Below are 24,165 nucleotides of genomic sequence, written 5' to 3'. Positions count from 1 at the left end.
ATGCTTTTCTTTGTTTTTTTTTAATTTTTTGTTTCGTGTTTCTTCCAAGTAACAACACTAGAGGCAGGACTAGCCAATTAAGTTCTTCGTTTTGAGTTTGAATGCATGTGTTTTGTTGGAATTTGGAATTTACTAGCTATTATTTCATGTTCTCAAGGGTATCCAAATCCATCATGCAATGCACTCCTTCAATTCTTTAAATTGAACACCCCCACAAAACACACCCCCCCACCGCCCCCCTCCCTCTCTCCTTGAGGCATCAACAACTATGATGAATTTGGGACATTCCTTATTTCATAGTTTTGGAGTACCATTCTTTTTCGGGTAAATTGTTGTTTGACCCATGAACGATTTTTTTGGTAAATTAACCTCTTAAATTATTTAAAATCAGCTAATTAATCCCTTGTCGTTAGATTTTGTCCATTATTCTGTCAAATTCAAGGGCAAATTAGTCTTTTTGTCATCAATTCTTACACATCACTTATAACTACCAATAAAATTATAACATGTGGTGTGACATCCCACATCGCCCAAGGGAGTGATCCTTAAATGTATATTCTCATCCCTACCTAGCACGAGGTCTTTTGGGAGCTCACTGGCTTTGGATTCCATGGGAACTCCGAAGTTAAGTGAGTAGCGCACGAGAGCATTCCTAGGATGGGTGACCCATTGGGAAGTTCTCGTGTAAGTTCCTAGAAACAAAACCGTGAGGGAATGGTAAGCCCAAAGCGGACAATATCGTGCTATGGTGGTGGAGCGGGGCCAGAAAGTGATCCGTCCCGGGCTGGGATGTGACATGTGGACACATAATAAATGGTCCGTTATGCAAACGTTTGGTTTCTTTATGTTTCTTATTATGCTATGAGTTTTTGAATTATTCTGTGTCCACATGCCATTATTTTATTGGTTGTTATAACTGACAAGTAAGAATTGATGATAAAAAAGATTAATTTGCCCTTGAATTTGACGGAATAGTGGACGAAATCTAACGACAAAGAGTTAATTGATTGATTTTAAATAGTTCAGGGAGTTAATTTACCAAAAAATTAATTTAAGGGATCAATTTCAACTAAAGTAATAATTTAAGGGGTCAAACCGCATTTTACCCTTCTTTTTCGGATACTCTTAATATGGTGATGCAACAAAATTAATTTGATTATGGATATGTTTTTTTATTGACAAAAATGTATTTTTAACTATTTTAATTTATGAGAAATGAGGATTGAATTTGGATGAAAATAAGCTATCACTTGACTAAATGACCTGACTTACATGTTTAAGCCAACATAAGCATAGTTTGTTCACTCAAATTAAAAGTTAGAAAAAAATACAGAAATCTACTAAATTCAGGCAAAATCGATGAACTTAAACATTTCATGAATGTAATCATCTAATTTTTGGAACTTTAGCAAAATTTATATTATGATGAAATCCTTATCAGTTCATCAAAAATGCTACTCTTATCACATTTTTCATACCACGTTTATAACACTTCGTATTAGTAAGACATATTTCTATTAAAAAAATGGTACAATTATGATATGTAGCATTTACTCATAAAAATCACATTCTATACTCCATCTTCTTTCTCTTTTACCCTTGGAACTTAATATGCTCTTCATATTTCTACTTTTATTAACAGAAAAAGGAGTAAAAGGAAAGGGTCCAAAATTTACAGAATCTTATTAATTTTAGCTAACAAAAGTACCAATCACGGCTTTGCCTTCCCAAATATGTGTTTTACCAAAACCATCAGCCCATCCCAATTCTTCATCAACACTCAAAATATTTCTCTACACACGTTCAGTTAGTTAAAAACATTTTATTTAAAATCTAAGCTTTTGATTTCGAATCTTTATATCCATTTGTCTCCACTCTTGTGTAAATACAAGTTTAAATTTTCTTATCATAAATTTTGAATTAATTTATATTATCGTTTGTATCGACAACCAATAAATAAAGTTGCAATCTTTAATTATTAGGAAAGTATTCTAGGGCCTAGTCATATCCAATATCTTAGGAAAAGGATCCCGTAGGATCCTCTTCGTGAGATCCGAGAGATCAAGCAATCACGGTCGTTCATCATATATCATATGATCATAAATTCTTTTAAATTAAAAATTAAAAATTAAAAATAAATAGTATCTAACGAAAACTGAACGTACGATATATGATGAACAGTCGTGATTGCTTGATCTTTCGGATCTCTACCAAAAGGAACAGGTGAGTATCCTTTTCCAATATCTTTATATAATCATATAATTTGACTAAAATAAAAAGGCTGGTCCGTTGCCTTCTGGTTATCTAGCATCTTAATCCATCCATCAAATCTTTACCCTCCCTTTTTTCTCTCTGACAAAATGTCTGAGGTCCCAACACAAAAAATTACAGAAAAGGAGAAGCCTTCTTCTTCCTCAGTCACTTCTGCTCACCAGCAACGACTCCTCTCTCTCCCCGCCAATGGGTCTTCTCTCTCATCCCCCGCCTCCGCCCCAAAGGCTTATCCTTCACCCACAGCAACGTATGAGGAAGTCGTTCAAAGCTCCGACCTTTTCTTGGAAAAGCTGAAGGAGTTTCACGATTCGTTCAGAACCAAATTCATGTACATTTTGGGTTTTGTCCCTTTTGTGAAAGCTTTGATTTTTTATATTTGGGTCGTTTGGTGAATTGGATTGTGTTTGTTTTGCTGTTTTGGGTCTTGATATGTTGGCAGAATTGGAAAATTATATGTTTGTATTGACATTGAATTTGCATGTTGCTACTTCAGTTGACTGGTTTGATCAATTCATGTAATTTGGCTCGGTTCGCTTTTCTTACAACTTAGATTTCGTTTTGTTGGGCTATTTGATGAATTGGGTTGTTTTTGTTTTGCTATTTTGGGTCTTAATATGTTGGAATAATTGGAAAATTATATATTTGTGTCGTGTTTTTATCTTTTCATTGCCTCACTTGGACTACTTGGATATAACGGAAGACATGACACAAAACTGAGCGTGGCGTTCTAGGATTCATATAGCCGATCCCGCTCAGGATAAGGCTTTATTGTTGTTGTGTTGCCTCACTTGATATACTTCCATTGTTTTTGCATGTTGCATACTTCAATTGACTGGTTTTAATCAAAACTATGTTGCCTATTCCTCGGTTTGAATTGATTGAATGGCGACTGACTGAAAAATTTAGACTGCGTTGTACACATTGTTTCGGGTATTTTTAGCAAATTCAGGATATTTTTTTTTGGGATTCTAGAAGTTCAGTTGAATGCTGATATCAAATTTATATCCCCTGTGGTGCCTCTCTCTATTTGATTTTGAGTTAGGGATGGTGGACAATGTGCAATCCCAAGATTTATCGCAATGCAATCCATCATTTCCACAGACCACTTATAATACTGGCTCACGTTATCCTTCTTTTTTCTTTGCCATTAGTAAGATTATTGTTTCTTACCAAGATCTGAGTTTGTCATTCATGAGAGATGCTTCATTCAAGAAAATTGGAATTTCCCAAATCTTCATTAGTCGTCGTTTCCTTTGCATAACTTTAATAAATGGGGATTTGATTTTCTTGGATGTCTACTTTTGAGCTGAAATTTTCCATGTATGCAGCATTACTACACTAAAAACAGCACCATGTCGTGGGGAAATTAGGGCTGTTTCCTTTTTAAGGATTTAAGAATTGCTAATTTATTTTAGTATGCTATCTTTTGATGTTGGTATTTTTTAGCTGTTATAACCTTATATTTCTTCATTCTTATTTTGTGGTCATGGAAACCTAGTTTCCATGTTGCGATATTAATGCGTCTTCAATTGCTTAGTTTATTGCTTATCCTTGTGAATTTGCATTTGGTTTTGATACCTTACAGAAGCATAAATAGGCTTTTTTGGTAACTAGGAAATGTTATCAGTGATGGTTGGTGAAATCCTGAAACTGGGTCATTTTGTGAGATGTCTGAAGGTATTTCTTCATTAGTATTGAAGTAGGGTAGTTTGAAGGATACAGTCTAAGGGGTGCAGAAATAAGCTGTTTATGAACGTGGACTTTGTCATGCCATGATTCTTTTTGTGCATCAGAAACCGTTCCTAAACTGCTGTGCTGATTGTATAACTTATTTCCTTTCATAGTTTTTAGGCATTGATGAAAACCTAGTTACGACGACCTGACTTGAACAGGATCTGTCCTATAGGATCATATTTCTGAGTCCTTGAGTTCATGAAAATTTAGTGTAGAGTACAGAAAAAACGGAAAGTCCATGAGGATAAGATTAATGCTCTTTGTGCAGGATTCCTACTGTAGGAGGAAAAACTCTGGATCTACATCTCCTTTTTGTAGAAGTCACATGTCGTGACGGGCTTGAAAAGGTTAGTTCATTTTGCTTTTCTGTTTAATGGTTGTTTATATGAGATTCTTAAGCTGAGTTAAACTTATTGCCTATGTTAATCTTCATCCAAACTTATTGCCTATGTTAATCTTCATCCTTTTATTTTCTCCCTTATTTCGTGGAGCCATTCCAAAGTTCCTTTTTTATGTTTTGAATTTTATTTCACTTTAGATTCTCTTAAACTGGTTACAGGTGATTAGAGATCGCAAATGGAAGGAAGTGATTGCGGCCTTCAATTTCCCAACAACAATTACCAGTGCTTCGTTTGTCTTACGGAAGTACTACTTGTCTTTGCTGTATCACTTTGAGCAGGCCTATTATTTCCACAAAGAAGTTTATAGCATACCAGTGCTTGGTAATTGAAGACAGGGGTCCTTGTTGATTTTGTGTGTTGTTTCATTTATTTTATTGATTGGAAAAATATATGGTTTTCTTGTTTCCTTTTTTCCAGAGCCTCTAAGCAAGAACCTTTTCAATGGGTCAGCCACCATGGAGGAAGGTGCAAGTACAAACCAATTTCCAGGTCAGGGTAGGCTTAACCTCCATCTCGATGTTATGGTTCTAATAATGGTTGCGCCAAACTAGTTGTAGAAGTAGAACCATATAACTATGAGTATGTTTTCTCCATGGTGTCTACATTAAACTGTAAGTTTCCAGAAAACCTTTTATTTGCAATCGTAGAGTATACCTCCTGCTGACAATTCTCAGAAGAAATCGTATGAAACAATTCTGTAACTTCTTAAAGTTAGATAGGTGAATTAAAAAAATTCCTTGCTAGTGGTCAAGCTTTTCTGATGGCCCTTTTGAGATATCTTCGGGAAAGTTGCAGTGAAGAAGATAAACAACATAGGAACTTCTATTAAGAAATATGGATGAACCACATTGTAAATTTTATTAGGGAATCCATCTTATAACTTTATGACTTGCTATGAGGCTTTTACTTTCGTCTTTCTTATTCAGTATCATTATTTCCTAGTTACTTGACCTTATTGATAGCATCTAGTTATTTGATCTGCAAGGCCATGAATTAATTGCAATATGGATATGTTTTCTCTATCTTATGTACAGAAAGCACAGAAGTGCAGCTTGGTTGTTCAATCATGGGAACCATTGATGGGAAATTTGACAGTGGATATCTGGCTACTGTCAACTTGGGTTCTGATGAACTGAAAGGTGTCTTGTATCATGCTCCTACATCTACATATGTTTCTCAGAGTTTTTCGGACATGCCTACTCGACAGAACCGAAAGAGATCCAGGTTGGCATTACGTGATCCCTTTCGGCCCAAGTCAAACAGGAGCGGTTACAATTTCTTCTTCGCTGAGAATTATGCCAGATTAAAACCTTTGTACTATGGGCAAGAGAGAGCCATCAGCAAAAAAATTGGGTATCTATGGAACAATCTCACAGAGGCCGAGAAACAGGTATACTGAGTTGGTGGCAATTTTTTTTTTCTTCAGTTAGTCCTTTTTCGCCCGTAACGTCCCAAGCTAATTTCATCATCGTATATGTGTGTTCCGGTATAGATCTAAGGTTTGAGAAGAAGTTTCACATGCTTGGATAGAATTACTATTTTCATCTCCTTTTGTGTTGATTCTCAACACTTCTAACTTGCGTCATATTGGAAGTCTTCTTGAAGTGTTCATCATAACACTCCAGTGCTGCGGTGCAGGTTTATCAGGATAAAGGGATGAAGGACAAGGAGAGATACAGGACCGAACTGCTGGAATATAAATCTTCCTACAATCCTACACAGCAATAGCCTCCATGTTCATTAGATAGGCAACTTGTTTCGTAGGCATCATTTTCCTCTCTTGTATGCCTTGTTGTAGTAGTCATCGTTGCCGGTATTTAACCTAGTTCGGTTTTCATTTTTCATTGGTAAGGTTGCCCCTCAGTATGCCCCATCCGCAGAAAAAAATTGCGGAAGGGGTGAAAGGGGGCAGCTCTTTGTAACATCTGTTGAATTTGCCTTCACTTTGGATTAGTAGGATTCCATTGCAGTGACGATCTTTGATAGTTCTTGATATTCAATGTAACAATAGTAATTCCTGGAACTGCAGTCTAAAATCTAAGGGAGCTTATTTTCAGTCTTTAGCCTTCTACACATCCCTCACACATATTCCTGATATCGGATTGAATAAATCAAATAGAAAACACGGTTAGGATTAAATAAGTGTGTAGGAGGAGAAAAATTGGTTGTAATTTCCAAAATTTAAAGGTGGATTGAAAAGCACGGTTAGGATTAAATATGTATTGGACATTATGCAATGTTTACGAGCTCGTTTGAAAGTGCTTTTCAAATGACTGAATGTGCTTTTGGTGAAATTTATTTGGGGTTCCAAAAGTACTCTAAGTGCATTTTGGAAGAAGTATCAGATATGTGATTTTTTAAGAAAGTACTTAAAGAGTTTTTCCATTATTTACTTGGATTTTTACTAAATATTGGTTTTAAAAATATTTTAATAAAAATGATTTTCAGTCATTTCAAAAACATTTCCAACGACCCCTACAACACCTAATGGACGCAGATCACTACAATTGACTTTTGAGCTAGTTAGAATTATTTTTTATCTTGGGTTTCTATCTATTTTTAATCTCATCATCCAAGGGAATGTTAAACACAAAAGAAAAAAAAAAAAAGAATTACGCCACTATCTCAAATTTATTGAGTGATATTTTAACCTAATCTAAATTGCAAGGAGATGATCAACTAATACTATAATTTAGTGATATTTCTCTTTATTTATAAGTAAGATGTTTCATATTTGACTTACATAGATAGCAAGGGAGTATTGTAATTAAGTTAAGTTTGATACCTAATTAATGGCTGATCTAGCCTAGTCCCCCTCTCCTTAGAGTAAAATATATTGTAACAAAATTATAAAGAGAGGTAACCAAGTGGGATGAGGCAGTGCATTATCCTAGTCAACTTTGGCTAAGCCAAGTCCTACATTTTTTACTTTCAAATATAACTATTACTTGCTTTCTTAATCAACTAGAAATAAAACTATTGGCTTAGGAAATACATTTAAACGGAGACTTTTTACCTCTCATAACGTGGTAATACATATTTTACCTTAATTAATTAGTTCCCCTTCAAACAAACAAATTGTATACGTAAGTAATGATTTTCTTTTTGACACACTATGATATTTTAATACAAACAGATAATACAATATGTGAATTGGAAAATTAGAGCTCTTAACCTCGTACATTGTACAACTAAGTTTAAAAAGCTAAACTATAGTTAGACGAAAGGCAGTTGTTTAGTACTACGATATAATGATATTCTTCGATCTAGTTGTTCCTCTTTACTTGTAAGTGAGATGTCTTATGTTCGATTATTGTCAAGGGCAAATTTGAGCCAAATTATTGTCTATTGTATGACTTAGCCTACCCCTTCTCTTTCGTACGGTAGATAATATCGTTTGTTAAAAAAAATTAGACAAAAAGCTTGCTGGTCAAAGACTCAAATGTAACGACTTCCTTCACACATTTTCCTTCGTCAAAACATTAAGTAGAGAATTTAAATTCCTTGCTCATAAAATTGGAAACATGGAGACCATTCAAAGGTTTGAAACCGCGTGGAAACAAAAGGATAGAAGAAATAAATTGGAAAATTTGCTCCTCTACTCACTTTCTTATTTGGACTCTAGTCATGTGTGTGGTGAGTGGTGAATGGTGGGAACATGAGGGTTGAACATCTCATGTAATTATACAATTGGAGAAACGTTTGAAAATAAAAACTTTTCATCACTTGTATTAACATTTGGCGTACCATCATGTGTTTTGAGCACATTGAAAAATCTGGTGAATATGGTGGTGCGAGGTGTGAAAATTCACATGAAAGAGGATTAAAGGGGATAATAATGACATGCATTAACTTAAAGGATGGTGATAAGCACGGATTTTGAAACTAACCCAAGAGAGTTCCCACTTTGCTAGGCTTCTTGGCCTTTTTTAATTTCCTCTCCTTGATAGAGTAGGAAATCCTTTCGGGATTTTATTCTAAATAGAAAAATGAGATTTTTTAATATATGCTGCGAATATCTTATGTATTGAAAATTTTAATGGACATATTATTGGTTAAAGATTCAACAATTAAAGTTGCAAATGTTTAAAAATTTAGTTTATAAAGTACATCAAAGTATAGTAAAATTTTCATTACAAAATAGTGGAATAATTTATCATTGATTAACACTTATAAAAGGTAACACAAATAAGAAGAGAAAAAAAAAACTCCTTAAAAAAAGAAGACAAAAAGCTAATTTTTGGGGTTGGAGGAATAATGAGAAAAGATTGTATCCTAAATTTTTGTGAAAACTGAGAGAATTCCGGATGATTGGCCTCGGAGTATCTTCCAAGGAAGATTAAAATTAAATTATAATGTAAGACAAAAATTAGAAAAAAAAAAATTTAAAGGAGGAAATTCCAAAAACCCTTACTCTTTGGGGGCAGGTATGGTTTATTGTTGTAAGGGGGGCTCCTAAATAGTCATAGTGGGATAGAAGAGAGTGGTACACTTCACACTAAACAGTACTACCTAAACCTTCGTTTGGATGGAATTTAATTTTTAATTTTTCATTGAACTCTTCTTATTTTTTGAAGGATCTCTATCAAAATTAGGATTGTTATGACCTCTTTGTCAATCTACAGTTTAAAGTTAATTTTGTGTTAACATTATAAAATATTGTACCAAAAACATGAAATAACAAAGATTTTATAGAAAATCTTAAGAGAGTTTGATTATCAGTTCTCTATTTTTTGTGCGGTGGTTTTATGGTTTTCAAACTTCTCAAAATTCTCACTCTTCTCGGTTAGTGACTCAAAATTCCGTGAGAATTTGGAGATTCTGAAAGAACGGATTAACAGGCTTTGACAGTCAAATTGCCCATGAACCAAAACTCATACAAACAGCAGTTAAATCCCAAAATAATATTAATTAAAAAAACCTAACAATATCTATAAAAATATAACAATTATAATTCTCATTCTATAACAATTTGGTGACTTGAAAGACCGAAGGCCTGCCATACTGCCGCAGAATTTGTGAAGTCCTCTCTCTCTCTCTCTCTCTCTCTCTCTTATCTCTTCTGGGTTTGTTTGTCTGCTCCTTTCCTTAGCTATTTTTCAACTCTAATCCTTTTTTTGAGCTGTAATCTGATGACATCATTAGCTGGATGCCACAGTTTCCTTGTTTTCTTTCCCCTCTTAGAGTTCTTGATTATAGGGAGATCAGGATTTTCAGGACTTATAATTAACCAAAACAAGATCATGATCAAAGTAGCCTAATTTTGCTTCTCAGCTAAGCTAACCTTTTCACATTTATATTTTCATATATAATATTTGCATATATAATATATGTGTATGTGTGTGTGTGTGTGTGTGTGTGTATAATCTCAATCTCCTAGTAGGGTTCCGCATACTCACATCTGCTCCTTAGCTTGAGCTCCTTTCTACCAAAATCTTCTTTCTTTTCTTATTCCCCAAGCACCCAAAAAAAAGAAAATCTAGACGATCATTAAAATCCTCACTAGCTGCGGTTTCACACTATCATTAAATTTCCGAGCTGGGTTTTTTTTTCTCACATGGATATCGAACACCAAGAGACTAGGTTTCCACCACTAGCTGCCAGCGATCAGGAGCGAAAGCCCCCAAAGAAACTGAGCGGGGAAGAGATGGAGAGCAACAATGGAGGACTGTTTCTGAAGCTCAAGGTTGCAAAGCCGGAACCTTTAGGCCAAAACCCTCAAAACTTTTCTGCTGCTCCGCTGCCGGAATTTACCCGATTCTGCGAGGTCTGCCTCAGGGGTTTCAGCTCAGGTAAGGCTCTCGGAGGCCACATGAGAATGCATGTTCAAGCTAACAAGGAATTGTTTAATCAGTCTCGCAAGAACACGATTTCATCAAAACCCAACAATTCGAAACCAAGAAATTCCAATGTTGGAAGCTCGAATGCTGGTGGTATTTTGGGGATTGGAGGAAATAGCAGCAGCATCAGCAATATGAAGCCTGTTTGTTGCGTTTGCGGCAAGAATTTTCCGTCGATGAAGTCACTTTTTGGGCATATGAGGTCGCATCCAGAGAGAGAATGGAGGGGAATTCAGCCGCCTCCGACCGCCAAAAACAGCTCTTCTTCCACTGTGTCAGATGCTGTGCCTGATCAGAGTAATAGGAAAGCTCAGGAGGATCAGATTGAGTCTGATGAGACGTTTTTCAGGTCGAAAAGTTCGGTTCTTAATCTGTCCAAGACTCTGCCTAAATGGTCACAAACCGCAAGGAGAGGGAGGAAGAGCGGCAGCACCGGATTTGAGTCCGACTCTGACCAGTCCGTCTCCGGATTGGATTCGAGAAGTCCCAGGACTGTTGAAGAAGACGAAGAGCAGATGGAGGAAGCTGTCCATGATCTTTTGATGCTAGCTCAGGCCAATCCATTGGAAGGAGGAGGAGCTGATGAGACCATGTGTGAGGTCACCAACAGCAATTTCTTGATCACCACCAATCAGGACCGAGAGGGTGGACTTCCATACCATGGGTACACTGCACCCGCCACCGTGGGGTCCACTAACAAGAGGAAGGGAGAATCATCTGAGGTGAAGAGGAGCGATAAAAAATGGTATGATGCATATGGTGGTGAGTTTGGTCAAGAAAAGTCAACCGTGAAGAATTTCTTGAAGCTTGGATTAATGGAGGAGGAAAATATTGGAAACCATAATACTATGGAGGATGAATTGTCAGACAGTCAGAATTCTGAGAGCATTGCGGTGGTGAGGAGGAAGAGGAGGAAGATGAAGTTGGTGGACTTGGAAGGAAGGCTGAGGTACAAGTGCAATCTCTGTGCGAAGTGTTTCCCGAGCCACCAAGCTCTGGGAGGACACATGTCAAGCCACAACAAGCTCAAGGGGATCACGGTGGCCCACTCATCCATGGAGGACCAGTCTGCATCCGCTGACGATCCGGCTGCTGAAGATAGGGTGCATGGTGATGAAGCAGAAAGAGTAGCACTTGATCATCAGCAGCACCACCAGTGCAAAATCTGTAACAAGACCTTCCCAACAGGTCAAGCTTTGGGGGGTCATAAGAGGTGCCACTGGACTGGCCCCACTGAGCAGCAGCAGCAGCAGCAGGTGGTGGTGGTGGGTCCTTCTGAGCAGCTACAGCAGCAGCTGCAAGCTCATTCCAGTCAGACTATAGTAGGTGGTGGTGGTGGAGGAAAAGTTTTGAACTTTGACCTAAATGAGCTTCCACCAATAGAGGAGGATAACCAGGAAGGTGCAGGTACAGGTTATCAGTATGGTGGGGCAGCAGCAGCTGGATGTTCAACTTCTTCTTATAATTCAGTTACTAATTAGCTAGCCAGCTGAAGAATCTGAGGTTTTCTATCTTCTCCTCTCAGTCTCTGGCTAGCTGATATTTTTTTTAAGGGTTTTTGGATAGTTCAGTTAGTTCTTGTCCTTTAGTCTTAGATACCCTACTGCTCTTTCCAGTTTGATCAAAGTGGGGTCCATTCCCATTGGCTTTTTGGGTTAATTTTCCTCTTGTAAAAAAGCATGATGATATGGTCTTCTCAATGTTTTTGCTTTAGTGGAAGGAGATTTCCAATATCCAAATGGTCCTATTGGGAGGAAGATGATGTAAAGAATCTGCAGGACTTCTGCATACATACAGTGTTTCTTTTTGGTTAAATTAGTTTCCCTACTTTCTCTTCCATTAATTTTCTTGTTAGAATTCAATTGTTTGATTCCATAAGTTTCAAGTTTCAAATTAAGCCTTTGGTAATCAAATCTCAAATGTAGGTGCCCTTCTGGATGGAGGGATATCAAATTTACAGGATTTATATCACATTAATATACAGTTAAGTTGTTTATCTAGACTAAAACATGTCATATATATTTTGTCGAGATTTAAAATAAAAGATCTGGACAAAAACAAAATGATTAGAAATGATTCCTCGCATATAATTTATTTCAAATTTATTGGTCTATTAAACATATTCCATACAATGTTTTCCAACTTTTGTAGATAATTTACCAGCTGCGCATTGTCAAATTCAGATCCTTTCTTTCAGTTGACTCCATTTAGATGGAATCTTGATTTTGATTTGTTTAATTGTGATGTGAGGCTAATAACATCTAACATTGAGTATATAGGGCCAGAACAAAGGAGTCATTTCTTTATGAAGTCAAGAGATTTCTCTACCCAGTGGAGGTTTTCCTCATCAACCCAATTTGCAAGAATCAACCTTTTTTTTTTCCTGTTCAATGCTTATTTTTGTTTTTAAGAAAATTAATTAAGCATATAAAGTTTTCTTTGTGAGATTTAAGAGAAGCATCTAACAAATCTCCAAAAGCAACTTGTTAGTGTTTGGGAATTTGGTGTGTATTTCCACATAAACTAGAGGGGGGAAGGGGGTCTGTTTTGTAAAGGTCATTGTGTACTGATAGCTAGCTAGAGATGTAGAATTTTTTCCAAATCACCTAATTTAATTGCAAAATCAACAAAGATGAAGCAACAGGTTACTAATAGTCTAATAGTCTAAACATTGATTTGTCTAAGCACACAATTATTAGTTCCTCTCCAGCTTAAGCTTTTACCATCTCTTCTCACTTTGTGACCAGGTCAGCAAAAGAATAATAAGACGACAGATTAACTCAAGTGTCTAGATTCAGTTATTTAGTTTTGCAAAGGAATTGGTATATTAGTTGTGTATATGGTAACTTGTATTTTTCACATTAGCATTGTAAGTAAAACGTCTCTAAAGTAATACCTTATAATGGAATAACATTCTTAAAGTCATAAAAGATTCTGGACTGGTTATGTATTAGAATAAACTTCATATTGTAATAAGTTATAATTTTTCTTGACCTTATGTTAAGGAAACACGCCTCTACATAGTTATAATTGTCACTAAGTACAAAATATGCAACAAATTAAATCCTTGGAGTGTCCAAGGAATCCTATTTAGGAAATACATAATTCATTAAGGATAAATAAGTCAATAAATAATATTTCAGTTATGTATTAGAATAAACTCCATATTGTAAATAGTTTGAATTTTTCTTGTTCTCATCTTAAGGAAACACACTTTCACATAACAAAAATTTGCAAGGAATCCTATTTAAGAAATACAACATTCATTAATGGTAAATAAAGCAATAAATAATAATTTAAACTACATCTCCAAAAAGCAATAACCTCCTTAAAATTATAAAATTGGTTTGGTCTCAACCGTATAACTTTAGAGAGGTTTAACTGTATATAATTTCATAAGTTTTATGTCATCATGCTCCTGAAATTTCTTTCTTCAAACAATATCGAAAGATACAATGTTATAATGTTTACATACTGGTAAATTTAAATCAGTAATATTAGGTTGATGTTGGTCAAATTCTATAGTTTAAATTCACGATTAAACAATATAAACATCTGTCACACAAAAGAATGCTAAATCCCATAGCTAGTTATTTGTGTATAGTACTCATATTCATTTGCATTGAAGGATGCTTTGTATTTAGGGTAGAAGAAAATAGAAAGGATAAGACTCAACTGTGTCATTGACGATTTCTTGTGATCTCAAACTTTCTATACTATCATTTTTTACTTTTATATCCCTTGGCATTTTTCTCACGCCAACTGCAAAACAGACATGCACCACCCTACCAATGTAACGTGCGCTTTCGTGCCTTTATGTCGTTGGTACTAGGATACACTCACACGCATATTTTATTAACTTTGGATTAATTAATTTTTAATTATAAGAAAATTATATTTAAAGCGAAATCATGCACATGGTTCTTTTCATACCTTGTTTTGGACTTTTGGTGTGATTCTGTACATTGTTTCACCTTACATAAGGTGGTGTTCATATCTTAAAATGGCTTATATGTCACTATAATTAATAAAGATGAATTCACTTTGGAACATTTATACAATATACCTAGAAAGTCATGAATTGGTCCAACATTAGTGGTTGCTAATTATGCAGCTCTAGTATTTTCTTTCTTCTCTTAAACAACCAATTGATGGCTTTGTCACTGCAGTCCACTAAGTTGGAGGCCGGACAAATTCACAGTGGCATTTCATCCTCCTCCTGACCACCATCGTGTGATTCATCAACGTCAGGAATCGAACTCAGGGCGTGATGTGTAGAATACGATCCTGAAATTCGTCTTCAACCACTAAGCCACACCGTGATGATTGTAGCGCTATAGTATTTTCGAAATTGACACATTTTTCACAATTACTGCAAATGACTAGATGGACAGAACCATATTTGGTTAATCAAACGTTCGATGTTGTAATTGATATGCATTACCATTTTCACTTTGAGAAATGCATCTATATCATGTTTCACATTTACTTGCTATATTCCAAATGCGTTTTTTAGACAAATTTCTTGCATACAACACGTGTATATGCATATTCATTTTTGAAATAATCAATTCTCATGATGGTCAAGAAATTAGTTATTATAATACATGTGGTGTTGTATTCAAGAATTTCTTCCTCGTGATGCATGATGTATTTATGATGAGTTCTACAGACATGAGATGTAATTAGTAATTCTGTTAATAGCGTAATTAGCATGCGTGTAAGGGTCACATTTACAATCTTAAGCCGTCTGGTCGTGCATTGTATTGGTGATTTTAATTAATTCATACTTGTTAATGAGTTGCATGCATTGCACTATAAGTCTATATCAGATAAAGCTTGAATCTAAATTCATAATCTTACATATGCAATTTACAATCCGTGTATACACAAAAATTAATGAACTATTATTTAGCATCACCACCCATCAAAAAATCTTAGGAATTGTTTGGTATTCTATTAAAAAAAATTTATCATTTCTCAAAACATTTCTAAGAAGATCTCTTGAAAACAATTTTCAAAAAACTCAAAAACTTGTTTGGTATGATATTTAAAATTGTTTTTAAATCTTAAACTTAAACTGGACAAAGAAATTAGAAAGAGAGGTGGTCGGAGAAGGGGGAGAAGGAAGAGAGAAAAGAAAACAAAGAGAGGATTGGAGGAGATATAGAGAAGGGAGGAAACAAAAGAAAAAGAAAAAAAAAAGAAGAGAGAAAATGAAGAGAGTGGATCAGGTGAGAGAGAAAGAAGAAATAAGAGAGAGATAGATCCAGAGTGGGAGGGGAGGAGAGATAAGAAAAGAGTGAGCTTTAAGTATAAAAGCTCTAAAAACTCACTTTTAGTGTTTTTAGAGAATATGCTATTTCCGTAAGTTAGTCACGAATTCAGTTTTTGAAAATAATCGTACTAAACAAGTTTTGAAGGCCTAAAACTTGAAAAGTATTTTTAATTTTAAAAAGTTAGATTCGAGTAAAGTACCAAACACGCTCTCAAAATTTTAAATTATTTGTGGCCATTGTTTTTTTTATTTATTTTTTTATTTTTTTTGGTACAAAGGTAAACATTTCCATTACCAACAACCCAAGTTACACAGTTGGCCATTGTTTGGACATTGAAATTCTTGTGCTATAGGTAGACCAAGCTCAAGTCTTTCCACATTCATATAATTGAACGGACAAATCAATTTTCTCCACATGCACTGATTATATTGTTCATAGAGGTAAACTCATCTATACAAATATATATAGTTTTTGTCAAATATTTCGACCAACAATGTGGTCAATTAAATATGTAAAAATAACCGGATATTAGCTTAATATATATTATTGACTTATTCCGTCATGACTTGAGATTTAAAGGTCCGTGGTGGTTTAACATGGTATAAGAGCTTCGGTTTTGCAAGAGATTATAAATTCAAAGCCTCCAATTTTTAATCTTACACTTCTTTCTGTTAATTATCTTCAAACTCAAAAGAAACTTACAAGAGAGACAGTATTTGCTTGGTCTTTGAATGGAACGTGAACAAAAATGAGTTAGAGAAAAGGGAAATATATACAAATGACAATAGTTATAAACTTTTAATCAAAGCAATGATATATCAGAGGGAGAGGCATAAGACCTAGAGGAAACTTAACTATGTTAAGCTCCCCGTAATTATGTTTATGGTTTATACACGGCTTATTGTCTATATTGCGGCAGAAAGATGCGTAAGTACTAGAGTGCTGGATTTGATACCGTCATGGTCGAGTAAACTATGCCCTAACTAGACTTAGTGTAAACATAATACAATAGAGATCAACTGCAGAATTTGTGTCCTTGGAAACATCTAAATCTAACCAAACGCACTACCTGTGTCATGCGTTATATATCATTGCTTGTACTTTGCACTTCTTCTTCAATTCCAATTTGTCTATGATCAACAAAAGTTTATAATATAATACGATGTATAAAGTTTTTTACTGTTAGATTTTTTTTGTAAAGTGTTCAATGAACAAAATTTGACGACCATGTGTATCTTGTACACGAGCATACAATTTTCGCCGGTTAGTAAATCTAACAGTCTTTTTTGTCTAATATGATGTTTGTTAGCAGCAGGGTAAATGTGTGTTTTGATTTCACCGGTTCAGTTGTGCATTTGTGCCGGACTAGCTGTTTTAACTTTGCAGCTCTTGGCAACGGATCCGTCTTTAAAACGGTTCAAATCACACTGGAAGGGTGTCGATGCAGCTAAAAGACTTGGAGATGTTCTTACCATTGTTGTTGTTGCTGTTACGCCGGTTCTTTGGCTTCAGTTATGACTGTAATCAACTTGGTACTTTCGTAATTTTAATGTGTGTATAATTTGGTCGTACAAACTGAGATTCATCTGTGGACTGCGCGACCGTGGGGAAGTGGATCGTGAAGAGCACGGATGACTCACGTAACACGAAATGGATACTTGTGAACTCCAAGTCTTGTCTCGTTCTGCCCAGAAGTGCTTTTCAGAGAAGCATCTCCAAAGGAACCTCGAGTTGGGAGGCGTTATATCAGCTGTTGGCAGCAATAATCGTGTGTTTTTCTATTTGTCACTACTAATTAAGCCATCATTTGGTTTTTTATTACAACTCAATTGTTGTTAATTTACATTATTTACTGAAAGAGTTGATTGCAAATATTAAATCAGGGGTTCCAATACTAAACCAACAAAAGCATACTTTTTGGAAATATGCGAATTAACACAAAAGTTCATTTCATTCACTATTAAACCCTATGGTTTTAATCATCGTAGGCTGGATTTTCTTTGCCAAAATCCAAAACTGCTCGATCCACTGCTGATCGTTGTTCAAAACCAAAGACATTCAGTTGTAGTGAAAAACAACTTTATTTCTTTCTCATACATTATTCTTTCGGATAAACTGATCTATCATCCAATACCTAGCCTCTCATAATCTATTGACACGATAATGAAAAAAACAGCTGTCATTGACAATACAACCGATCTCGATGCTCATACAAATAGGAACGAGTCAAGTTATTATTGAGCTCAAGACATTTGCCATCAAAACCAACAATCCGTCATGTGACTTTTGTTGGATGCATTTGACTGGAGTTCTCATTAGATTGTTCTGCACCATCTAATATCTCGAGCTTCCAGGTGGCGGCCGTGTCTATAATAACATTAGCACTTTCATCATCATGTTTGAATTTTGAATGTACTAGAGAACTATTGGTGAAGACGATTTGATCAAGGCGAGAAGATTTGGTCAAGGGCGAGAGGCTGAATAACTTCAACGATAATATTGATACTTCATGGTTTTACAATACATGAGCATACAAGCCAAGTTCCATAAGGAAACTACTTACACACATATTTTAATTACAACAACAATAACAAAGCCTTTTCCCATTATGTGGAATCGACTGTATGAATCATAGAACGCCATTGTGCTCGATTCTGGCTATATAGTGCGTCACTTATGGGTGACGCCCTAGCTTTAGTGCGATTTCATTCTGAATTCATTTTCATAAAGATTCGATGTAACCTAGGAGTGTCGGCTGTCGACTACCTGACGCCCTCCCCCTCCTCCTTTACGCACAGATTTCAATTAAATATACAAAATCAACTCCTACCTAAAATAGGACTCCCAGAATCTCCTATAATATTTAGGATTAATGTCCCAACATGCACTCGTCTTGGTCTGGTATTTTGTTGAGCAAAGTAAAGCCAGATGGGTGCCAGAAGACCTTAACTTATGTCTTAAACATCGTCAAGGAAGTTCACCAAAAAAATAAACATCGTCAAGGAACATCCGTTACAAGTGATTCGACGTTCCTTAAATTTCGACTCATAGAACAATCCACCAAACAAAATTGAAAACACGAAAAATACAGTTACGGAAGGTATAATACGCTATAAGCACTTGTATATAAGCAATCATTTTGAGATGCTTTTGTTCCTATGAAAGCAAAAATTACAACAATGTTACATAAAAACGTAAACAGAAAAACAAATGAGGAAGAAAAGGTTCTACACGATAAAGGATCAAATTTAACCTTCAATATTTGCCTAAGGAGGTTGAGAATACACAAAAACAAAATGGCGTTGCTGGTCTCGTGCTCAGGTGGGTACAGCCACCCCTTGATGGGATGACTGCGAGAGAAACAAGAATATCGCCAAGCCCAGCAATATTAACTGAATAAAAAGACAAGAAGTAATCTTACAAAACCTCTTCTGGATGCTGAAAACCTCTTCGGTCTCTAAAATATCTCCGGATAATTTTCCCAACTCCATTGTTCGTTTCTTTAGCTTTGCGGCCCTAATTTCTACTTCTCCAAGCTTGTTCAGCATCTGTGCTTGTTCTCCAGCTAGTACTTCTTGCTCATCAAGCAGTGCGATTTGGCCACCTGCAGCAAGTTTCAACCTCTGTGTGGAACTTTTAAAAGCAATGAACTCAACCTGAGCTTCAATCACTTGCCTAAACACGCCATCAAGTTCAGCCTCTAGCTCTCGACTTTTTTCCTCCTCTAAACCTACGGTACTACCTGAATCTTCTTTTGCAGACTTGCTAACGTTAATCATATCTTCAAGTTCAGCAACCCTGGATTCTTTCACCTCCAGTATAGCTCTCGTCTCATCCAGCTTGCTTTCCAAAAGCTTCACATTTTGTTTCAAACTCAAGACCTGAGATTCCATGGACTTCGAAGAACTTTGTCCAATCTTATCAAAACCAAAATGGTCAGATAAGTTGGATTCATTGATTCCCGAATCACTTGAATAGATATCAGCAGGTATACCACCACCATTAGAATCCGCTGACAAAGTTTCCTTCCCAATCTCCCCAAATTTCTGAACCTCTGCATGAACACACATGACTCCATTAATTTAATGTCCAAAGTACGCCGTAACAATATAGCAGAACCCCCAAAAAAGGAAAACACAACCAAAATTCATATTTCAGACAAAGCAGTCAAAAATAGCTTCAGCAGGAAACAAACCATCGCTAATAAGAAACACAGACAGCAATAAGTTAAGAAAGGAAATAAACCGAAACTACTTTGAAAAGCAAAGCGCAGCCCATTAATCAAAGTCTCAATATGCAGACCACAATAAAGGGGAATATTTTTGCTCACCACACTAAAGTACCTATTGATTACCGTTGGATGAGTTTGATTTAATCTATCTACTACACAAATCTCGAAATTTAAACTAATCTAACAGTATTTAATGAGGTGGTAAGCATTACCACCACTTTAGGGTGGTTAGCAAAAATGCACTCGTAGGAAGGGGGTTAAAACAATGAACCCACAAGAAATAAAAAGAAAATAATACAATAACCAAGATGGATGGAGCAAAAAGCAAACAATACTAGTTTCTCAAACCAAAAGCCTTTAGTGTAAAAGAGGGAAAGAGAAACACTAAGTGCCATCACACCGCGACTTTTGAGTATAAAAAGAATGCGAGACAATAACTTCAATGATGATACAATGAGTTATGTTAACATCTGGGCTTCTCAAAATGTTTATGAATCAACCAGAAAGATTCAACAAATATAATACCCACGAGGCACACAAAATGAGAGGTATTTCACAAACCCTTAATAAGATCCTCCAAACACATGAAAATTGAACAAACTTACATGTGTAAAAGTACAAACTTAAAAGAAAATTAGCATATGGCTGCAATGGAGACTCTCCCACCCATTGATTACATTGTTTGCAGACTACTCTAGTCAAGAGGTCCTTCAGACTACTCAAAAAATGACCAAAAGCTTTGCTTGTAGAACTCCTAAATCTATGCCCTGTATACCACTTGGATCCAACGATGGTCAATGTGTAATAACGGTAGAAACTTGGACTTTTACAGAACAAAATTGACATGTTTAGCACAGACCACAGTTTTGCGAGATCAGGTTTTTCAAAATAATCTTTCTATAATTTTAACAGTTATTCTACTGGTTTCTACCCTATCCTGATCATCACAGGAAGTAGCTGAACAAAAAATTCTAATTAGGCAATAAACAATATGGATTCATCAAATGTATTGGAAGACCAACGCGTTAAACGTCTGGAAAGCAGCAATACAACACAAAAACACCAACTTTATTTTGTAATTTTTTATATTTGAGCGGATGTAGGCAATCTAACCTTTAGCAAGTGCTTCCTGTACAGACTGGAGATTAAGGATAGACTCAACCAGTGGATCTTGATCTGTCAAGGACCTATGGTTCTTATTCTTTCCTACTTTAGCCATCCATGGCATGTCTGTCAGAAAGTCGCCCTGAGAAAAATCTTCAACATCTCCCACATTCTCTTTGCTATAACCAGTTTGAGCTTCTTCACTGTATTGTGGTTCACTTGCATGAACTTCATCACTGTCTTCTCCATCATGACTCATTGATCTTCCACTTTGCTTCCCATTACTACTCAAAATAGGATTCTGCATAAAGAGAAAGTTGGAACTTCTTGAGTCAGATTCCATGCTGGAGTAAGAGTTTTCCTTCTCAACTGTGCCCCTGTCTCCTCTATGCTTCTTACTACTTTCAGCTTGTGTGTTTCCCTGTTGAGCTTTTTGAGCTGAACTGCTCACACTCCTCCCGCTAGTGCTCTTCATCTTGTTCTTATCCCACACGTGCCCAAATGCTGCAGGGAGCTCAAACTTGGCCTTTGGAACACTGGCAGCTGTTGAAGACTTGCTACTACTGTTCTCAGAATCTGCGACAGCAGCAAATGCAGAACCCACAGCAAACCTAGAATCCGAACTTGAACCAGGAATGGCAAAGCTATCAGCAACTCCCACATTTCTCAACATATTCACGGATCCAACAGAAACATCACTATTATTATGCCTGATCTCAATGGGCCAGTTCTTTGGCTTAACTGGGTTTCCATTACCAGACAAACCCCGCTTCAAAACTTTACTAGAATCATCAACTGCATTGTCATTATCATCCTTGGCAAAATTTCTCTTAATTCTTTTCCACTTCCTTAAGCCGCGCCCTTTGACGGTTGGAGGTGACCCCCCAACGGGAGATTTGGCTGCCGGATGACTCGAATTCACTGCCTGTTCAGTGCCACCATCATTAACTCTACTATCTGCTACATTTCCAATCTCATTACCACATGACCCGTTGTTCCTAATCGAATTACTACTACCGTCATCGCCATCTGCAGCAGCAGAATCGGAAACTGCTTGTGGGTTTACTGCAACATCTTCCACAGATTCATTTTCCAAATCCATAACATAGAACAATTTAGGGCTTTTCCCTCACCCCCAATTCAATCAGATCAAGAACAACTATCATTCCAACCCAGACCCAAAATCTAGCATTACAAAAAACTGAAATTAAATTTCGATCATGAACCTAAACATACTTAAATAAACGAAGAAATAAACAGATTCAGAGAACCAAATCAAACGGCAGAGCAATTAAATCCCGAATAATTGAAAATTCAGAAAAATAAAAAAACGAAACGACGAATTCAAAATTTGGGATTTTGGGGAATTGGGAAACTTACCGTTAGAATTAACTGCCTGAAGCCTAGAAGAAGACGCAGGTAGGAGATAAATTCGAAGGGCATTGGAAACCCTAAATTGTGATCGGATTTGCTATTTTATAGCGATGAAAATTTAATTAGGAAAATTTAATTCGACTAATTATTAATTAACGGGAAAAAATGATAAAGGGGAGGATTAAATACAGGTGGAGGGAACGTGGGGGACACTGAGCATCGCCACATGCACGAGGGGTGGGCCCACCCTCCACCGCACACCATTGGCCACCGCTTGCCATCTGATGGGTCGGCTTCTTGTTGTTTTTGTTGGTAATTTTGTTTTATGGTTTGCTTCGACTCTAAAACTTCGTTTCGGGCAAAGATCTTGTAATTCAAGTAGTTATAAATGTTTACTTTGCACTTGAAGTTTTAAGTTCGAGTTTCTCCTCATTTATTATTGCTTCATTTAGCATTACAAACATGGATTAAGTTGGTATTATAGTAGTTTGGATTAAACTATAGCATTTGTTTAGGAAAATTATTTGACGTTCTTTCATTGTAGGGCTTGTTTAAAAATGATTTTAACATGGCTGAAAGTATTTTTGGTGAAATATTTTTAATACTAATTCTAAGTAATAATACAAGTGAATCTCGAAAAAAATACTTAAAGTTCTTCTTGTAAGAAGCATATAACTAATGTTTACTACATAAAACACTTCAAATGCTTTTGGAATCCAAAAACATTTTCCATAAAAGAGTTTTTAATTATTTTTAAAATATTTTCAAACGAGCCCGTAGATATAGGGCTCGTTTGGATGTGTTTTTAAAATGACTAAAAGCGCTTTTAAAGAAAATATTTTTGGGTTCCAAAAGAATTTTAAATGTTTTTTTTTCAAGAAACATCAGTTATGTGCTTTTTAGGATTTACTAACATTTTCACTAAGGATTGTTTTCAAAAATGTTTTCATCAAAAAAGTTTTCAGTCATTTTAAAAGTACATTCAAACGAACTCATATAAAATCAAAGTGCCAGCCACACGTAATCACTCCCTCTTTGTACTCGAGTTCGAATATCATTTTTCATAAATTATATCAGTTTTGAATCATTGTCCCCCATTAAAGATAAATTTTAGAATGGTAAAAATTTATAATCTTTTACTCAGTTTTATTCGAGTGAATTGTTATGCTCAGGATTGTATTTTCCATTCAATGACTGCAGAATCAAATGAACTGTGATTCGTGCATATCATCAATCTAAGGACTGGGTACCATATATAATACATTGTCATTAATTTAGTTGTAGTAATAAAAGGTGAACTTGTCGATCTAAACAGCTGCAAACGCGTCGTCATTCAAACCCACATTAGGTTAAATTTTCATTTTCAGGCTCACATAGGAGAGTTTTTCAATATACTCGAAACACGAGGCAGTACTATGTTATTATAAGTGGAGAAAGTTTTTTCAAGTGTTCCTCCACTTGTATATAACGTATGTGCCCGTGTCTCGGGCACTGGAGCTTCTAAAGGTGTGCACTAACGTACTCTAAGAAGTAGAGAAGTCCTTCGTATTCCCAAATCCAAGACCGGTGCCACAGCTTTCTCTGCTGGAAGAACAAGCTGCAAAGCAACCAAAGGGTGGACGAAGCAAGACGTGACGCTGTTGAAGGCTTAGGCGACGTTGCTGGAGACGAGGGCGAAATTGCTGCTTAGAGGCGGGCATTTCGACAGCGACGAAGAGCTGTGCGGGACTTGTAGTAGCATCAGAACAGTGATGCTTGGGCATAACTATGCCCAGACATTGGCAGCTCGAGAAACTTTGGCAAAGTAAGTGAGACTGAGAAGCAAGATTTAATGAAATGAAAATCTCTGTTGCTTTGGACACAAGCAATCCTTCGTTCTATGAGGAACTCAGTTTTGTTGACACTTGTAATCAAATCCTAGTTTAGTT

General features: G+C 36.0%; 3 protein-coding genes across 4 annotated transcripts; 2 read left to right on the top strand and 1 right to left on the bottom strand.

Moving 5' to 3' along the window:
- Nucleotides 1–2,282: 2,282 nt before the first annotated feature.
- On the top strand, nt 2,283–6,465 carry LOC137716040 (high mobility group B protein 10). 2 transcript variants are annotated; one of them, XM_068455431.2, is made up of 6 exons: nt 2,283–2,602; nt 4,277–4,355; nt 4,568–4,730; nt 4,827–4,898; nt 5,444–5,799; nt 6,048–6,465. In XM_068455431.2, the coding sequence occupies exons 1-6, from the start codon at nt 2,361–2,363 to the stop codon at nt 6,135–6,137; spliced, it is 1,002 nt and encodes a 333-aa protein (XP_068311532.2). In that variant the 5' UTR covers nt 2,283–2,360; the 3' UTR covers nt 6,138–6,465. The 2 variants fall into 2 exon arrangements, with proteins under 2 accessions (XP_068311532.2, XP_068311531.2); XM_068455430.2 differs by having other exon boundaries at nt 4,827–4,904.
- Nucleotides 6,466–9,416: 2,951 nt separating this feature from the next.
- On the top strand, nt 9,417–12,064 carry LOC137715634 (uncharacterized). The gene has a single exon (XM_068454976.2). The coding sequence runs from the start codon at nt 9,967–9,969 to the stop codon at nt 11,728–11,730; it is 1,764 nt and encodes a 587-aa protein (XP_068311077.2). The 5' UTR covers nt 9,417–9,966; the 3' UTR covers nt 11,731–12,064.
- Nucleotides 12,065–18,624: 6,560 nt separating this feature from the next.
- On the bottom strand, nt 18,625–22,394 carry LOC137715635 (WPP domain-interacting protein 2). Its single transcript, XM_068454977.2, has 3 exons — nt 22,244–22,394; nt 20,873–22,048; nt 18,625–19,582 (listed from the first exon to the last, which is right to left on the bottom strand). The coding sequence occupies exons 2-3, from the start codon at nt 21,963–21,965 to the stop codon at nt 18,846–18,848; spliced, it is 1,830 nt and encodes a 609-aa protein (XP_068311078.2). The 5' UTR covers nt 21,966–22,048; nt 22,244–22,394; the 3' UTR covers nt 18,625–18,845.
- Between the last annotated feature and the right edge of the window lie 1,771 nt (nt 22,395–24,165).

The sequence above is a fragment of the Pyrus communis genome, chromosome 3 (assembly GCF_041283825.1).
Source record: "Pyrus communis isolate YQ-2024b chromosome 3, ASM4128382v1, whole genome shotgun sequence".
Taxonomy (NCBI): Eukaryota; Viridiplantae; Streptophyta; class Magnoliopsida; order Rosales; family Rosaceae; genus Pyrus; species Pyrus communis.
This window is presented reverse-complemented; position numbering and strand designations above follow the sequence as displayed.

What these genes read in the sequence shown, in the direction of transcription:
- LOC137716040 (XM_068455430.2), top strand. Translation starts at nt 2,361, where the DNA reads ATGTCTGAGGTCCCAACACAAAAAATTACAGAAAAGGAGAAGCCTTCT. An exon ending in GTCGTGACGGGCTTGAAAAG is followed by an intron (nt 4,356 to 4,567) that starts GTTAGTTCATTT and finishes AACTGGTTACAG; the next exon opens with GTGATTAGAGATCGCAAATG. An exon ending in AAACCAATTTCCAGGTCAGG is followed by an intron (nt 4,905 to 5,443) that starts GTAGGCTTAACC and finishes TCTTATGTACAG; the next exon opens with AAAGCACAGAAGTGCAGCTT.
- LOC137715634 (XM_068454976.2), top strand. Translation starts at nt 9,967, where the DNA reads ATGGATATCGAACACCAAGAGACTAGGTTTCCACCACTAGCTGCCAGC.
- LOC137715635 (XM_068454977.2), bottom strand. Translation starts at nt 21,965, where the DNA reads ATGGATTTGGAAAATGAATCTGTGGAAGATGTTGCAGTAAACCCACAA. An exon ending in ACAGGAAGCACTTGCTAAAG is followed by an intron (nt 19,583 to 20,872) that starts GTTAGATTGCCT and finishes GTGTTCATGCAG; the next exon opens with AGGTTCAGAAATTTGGGGAG.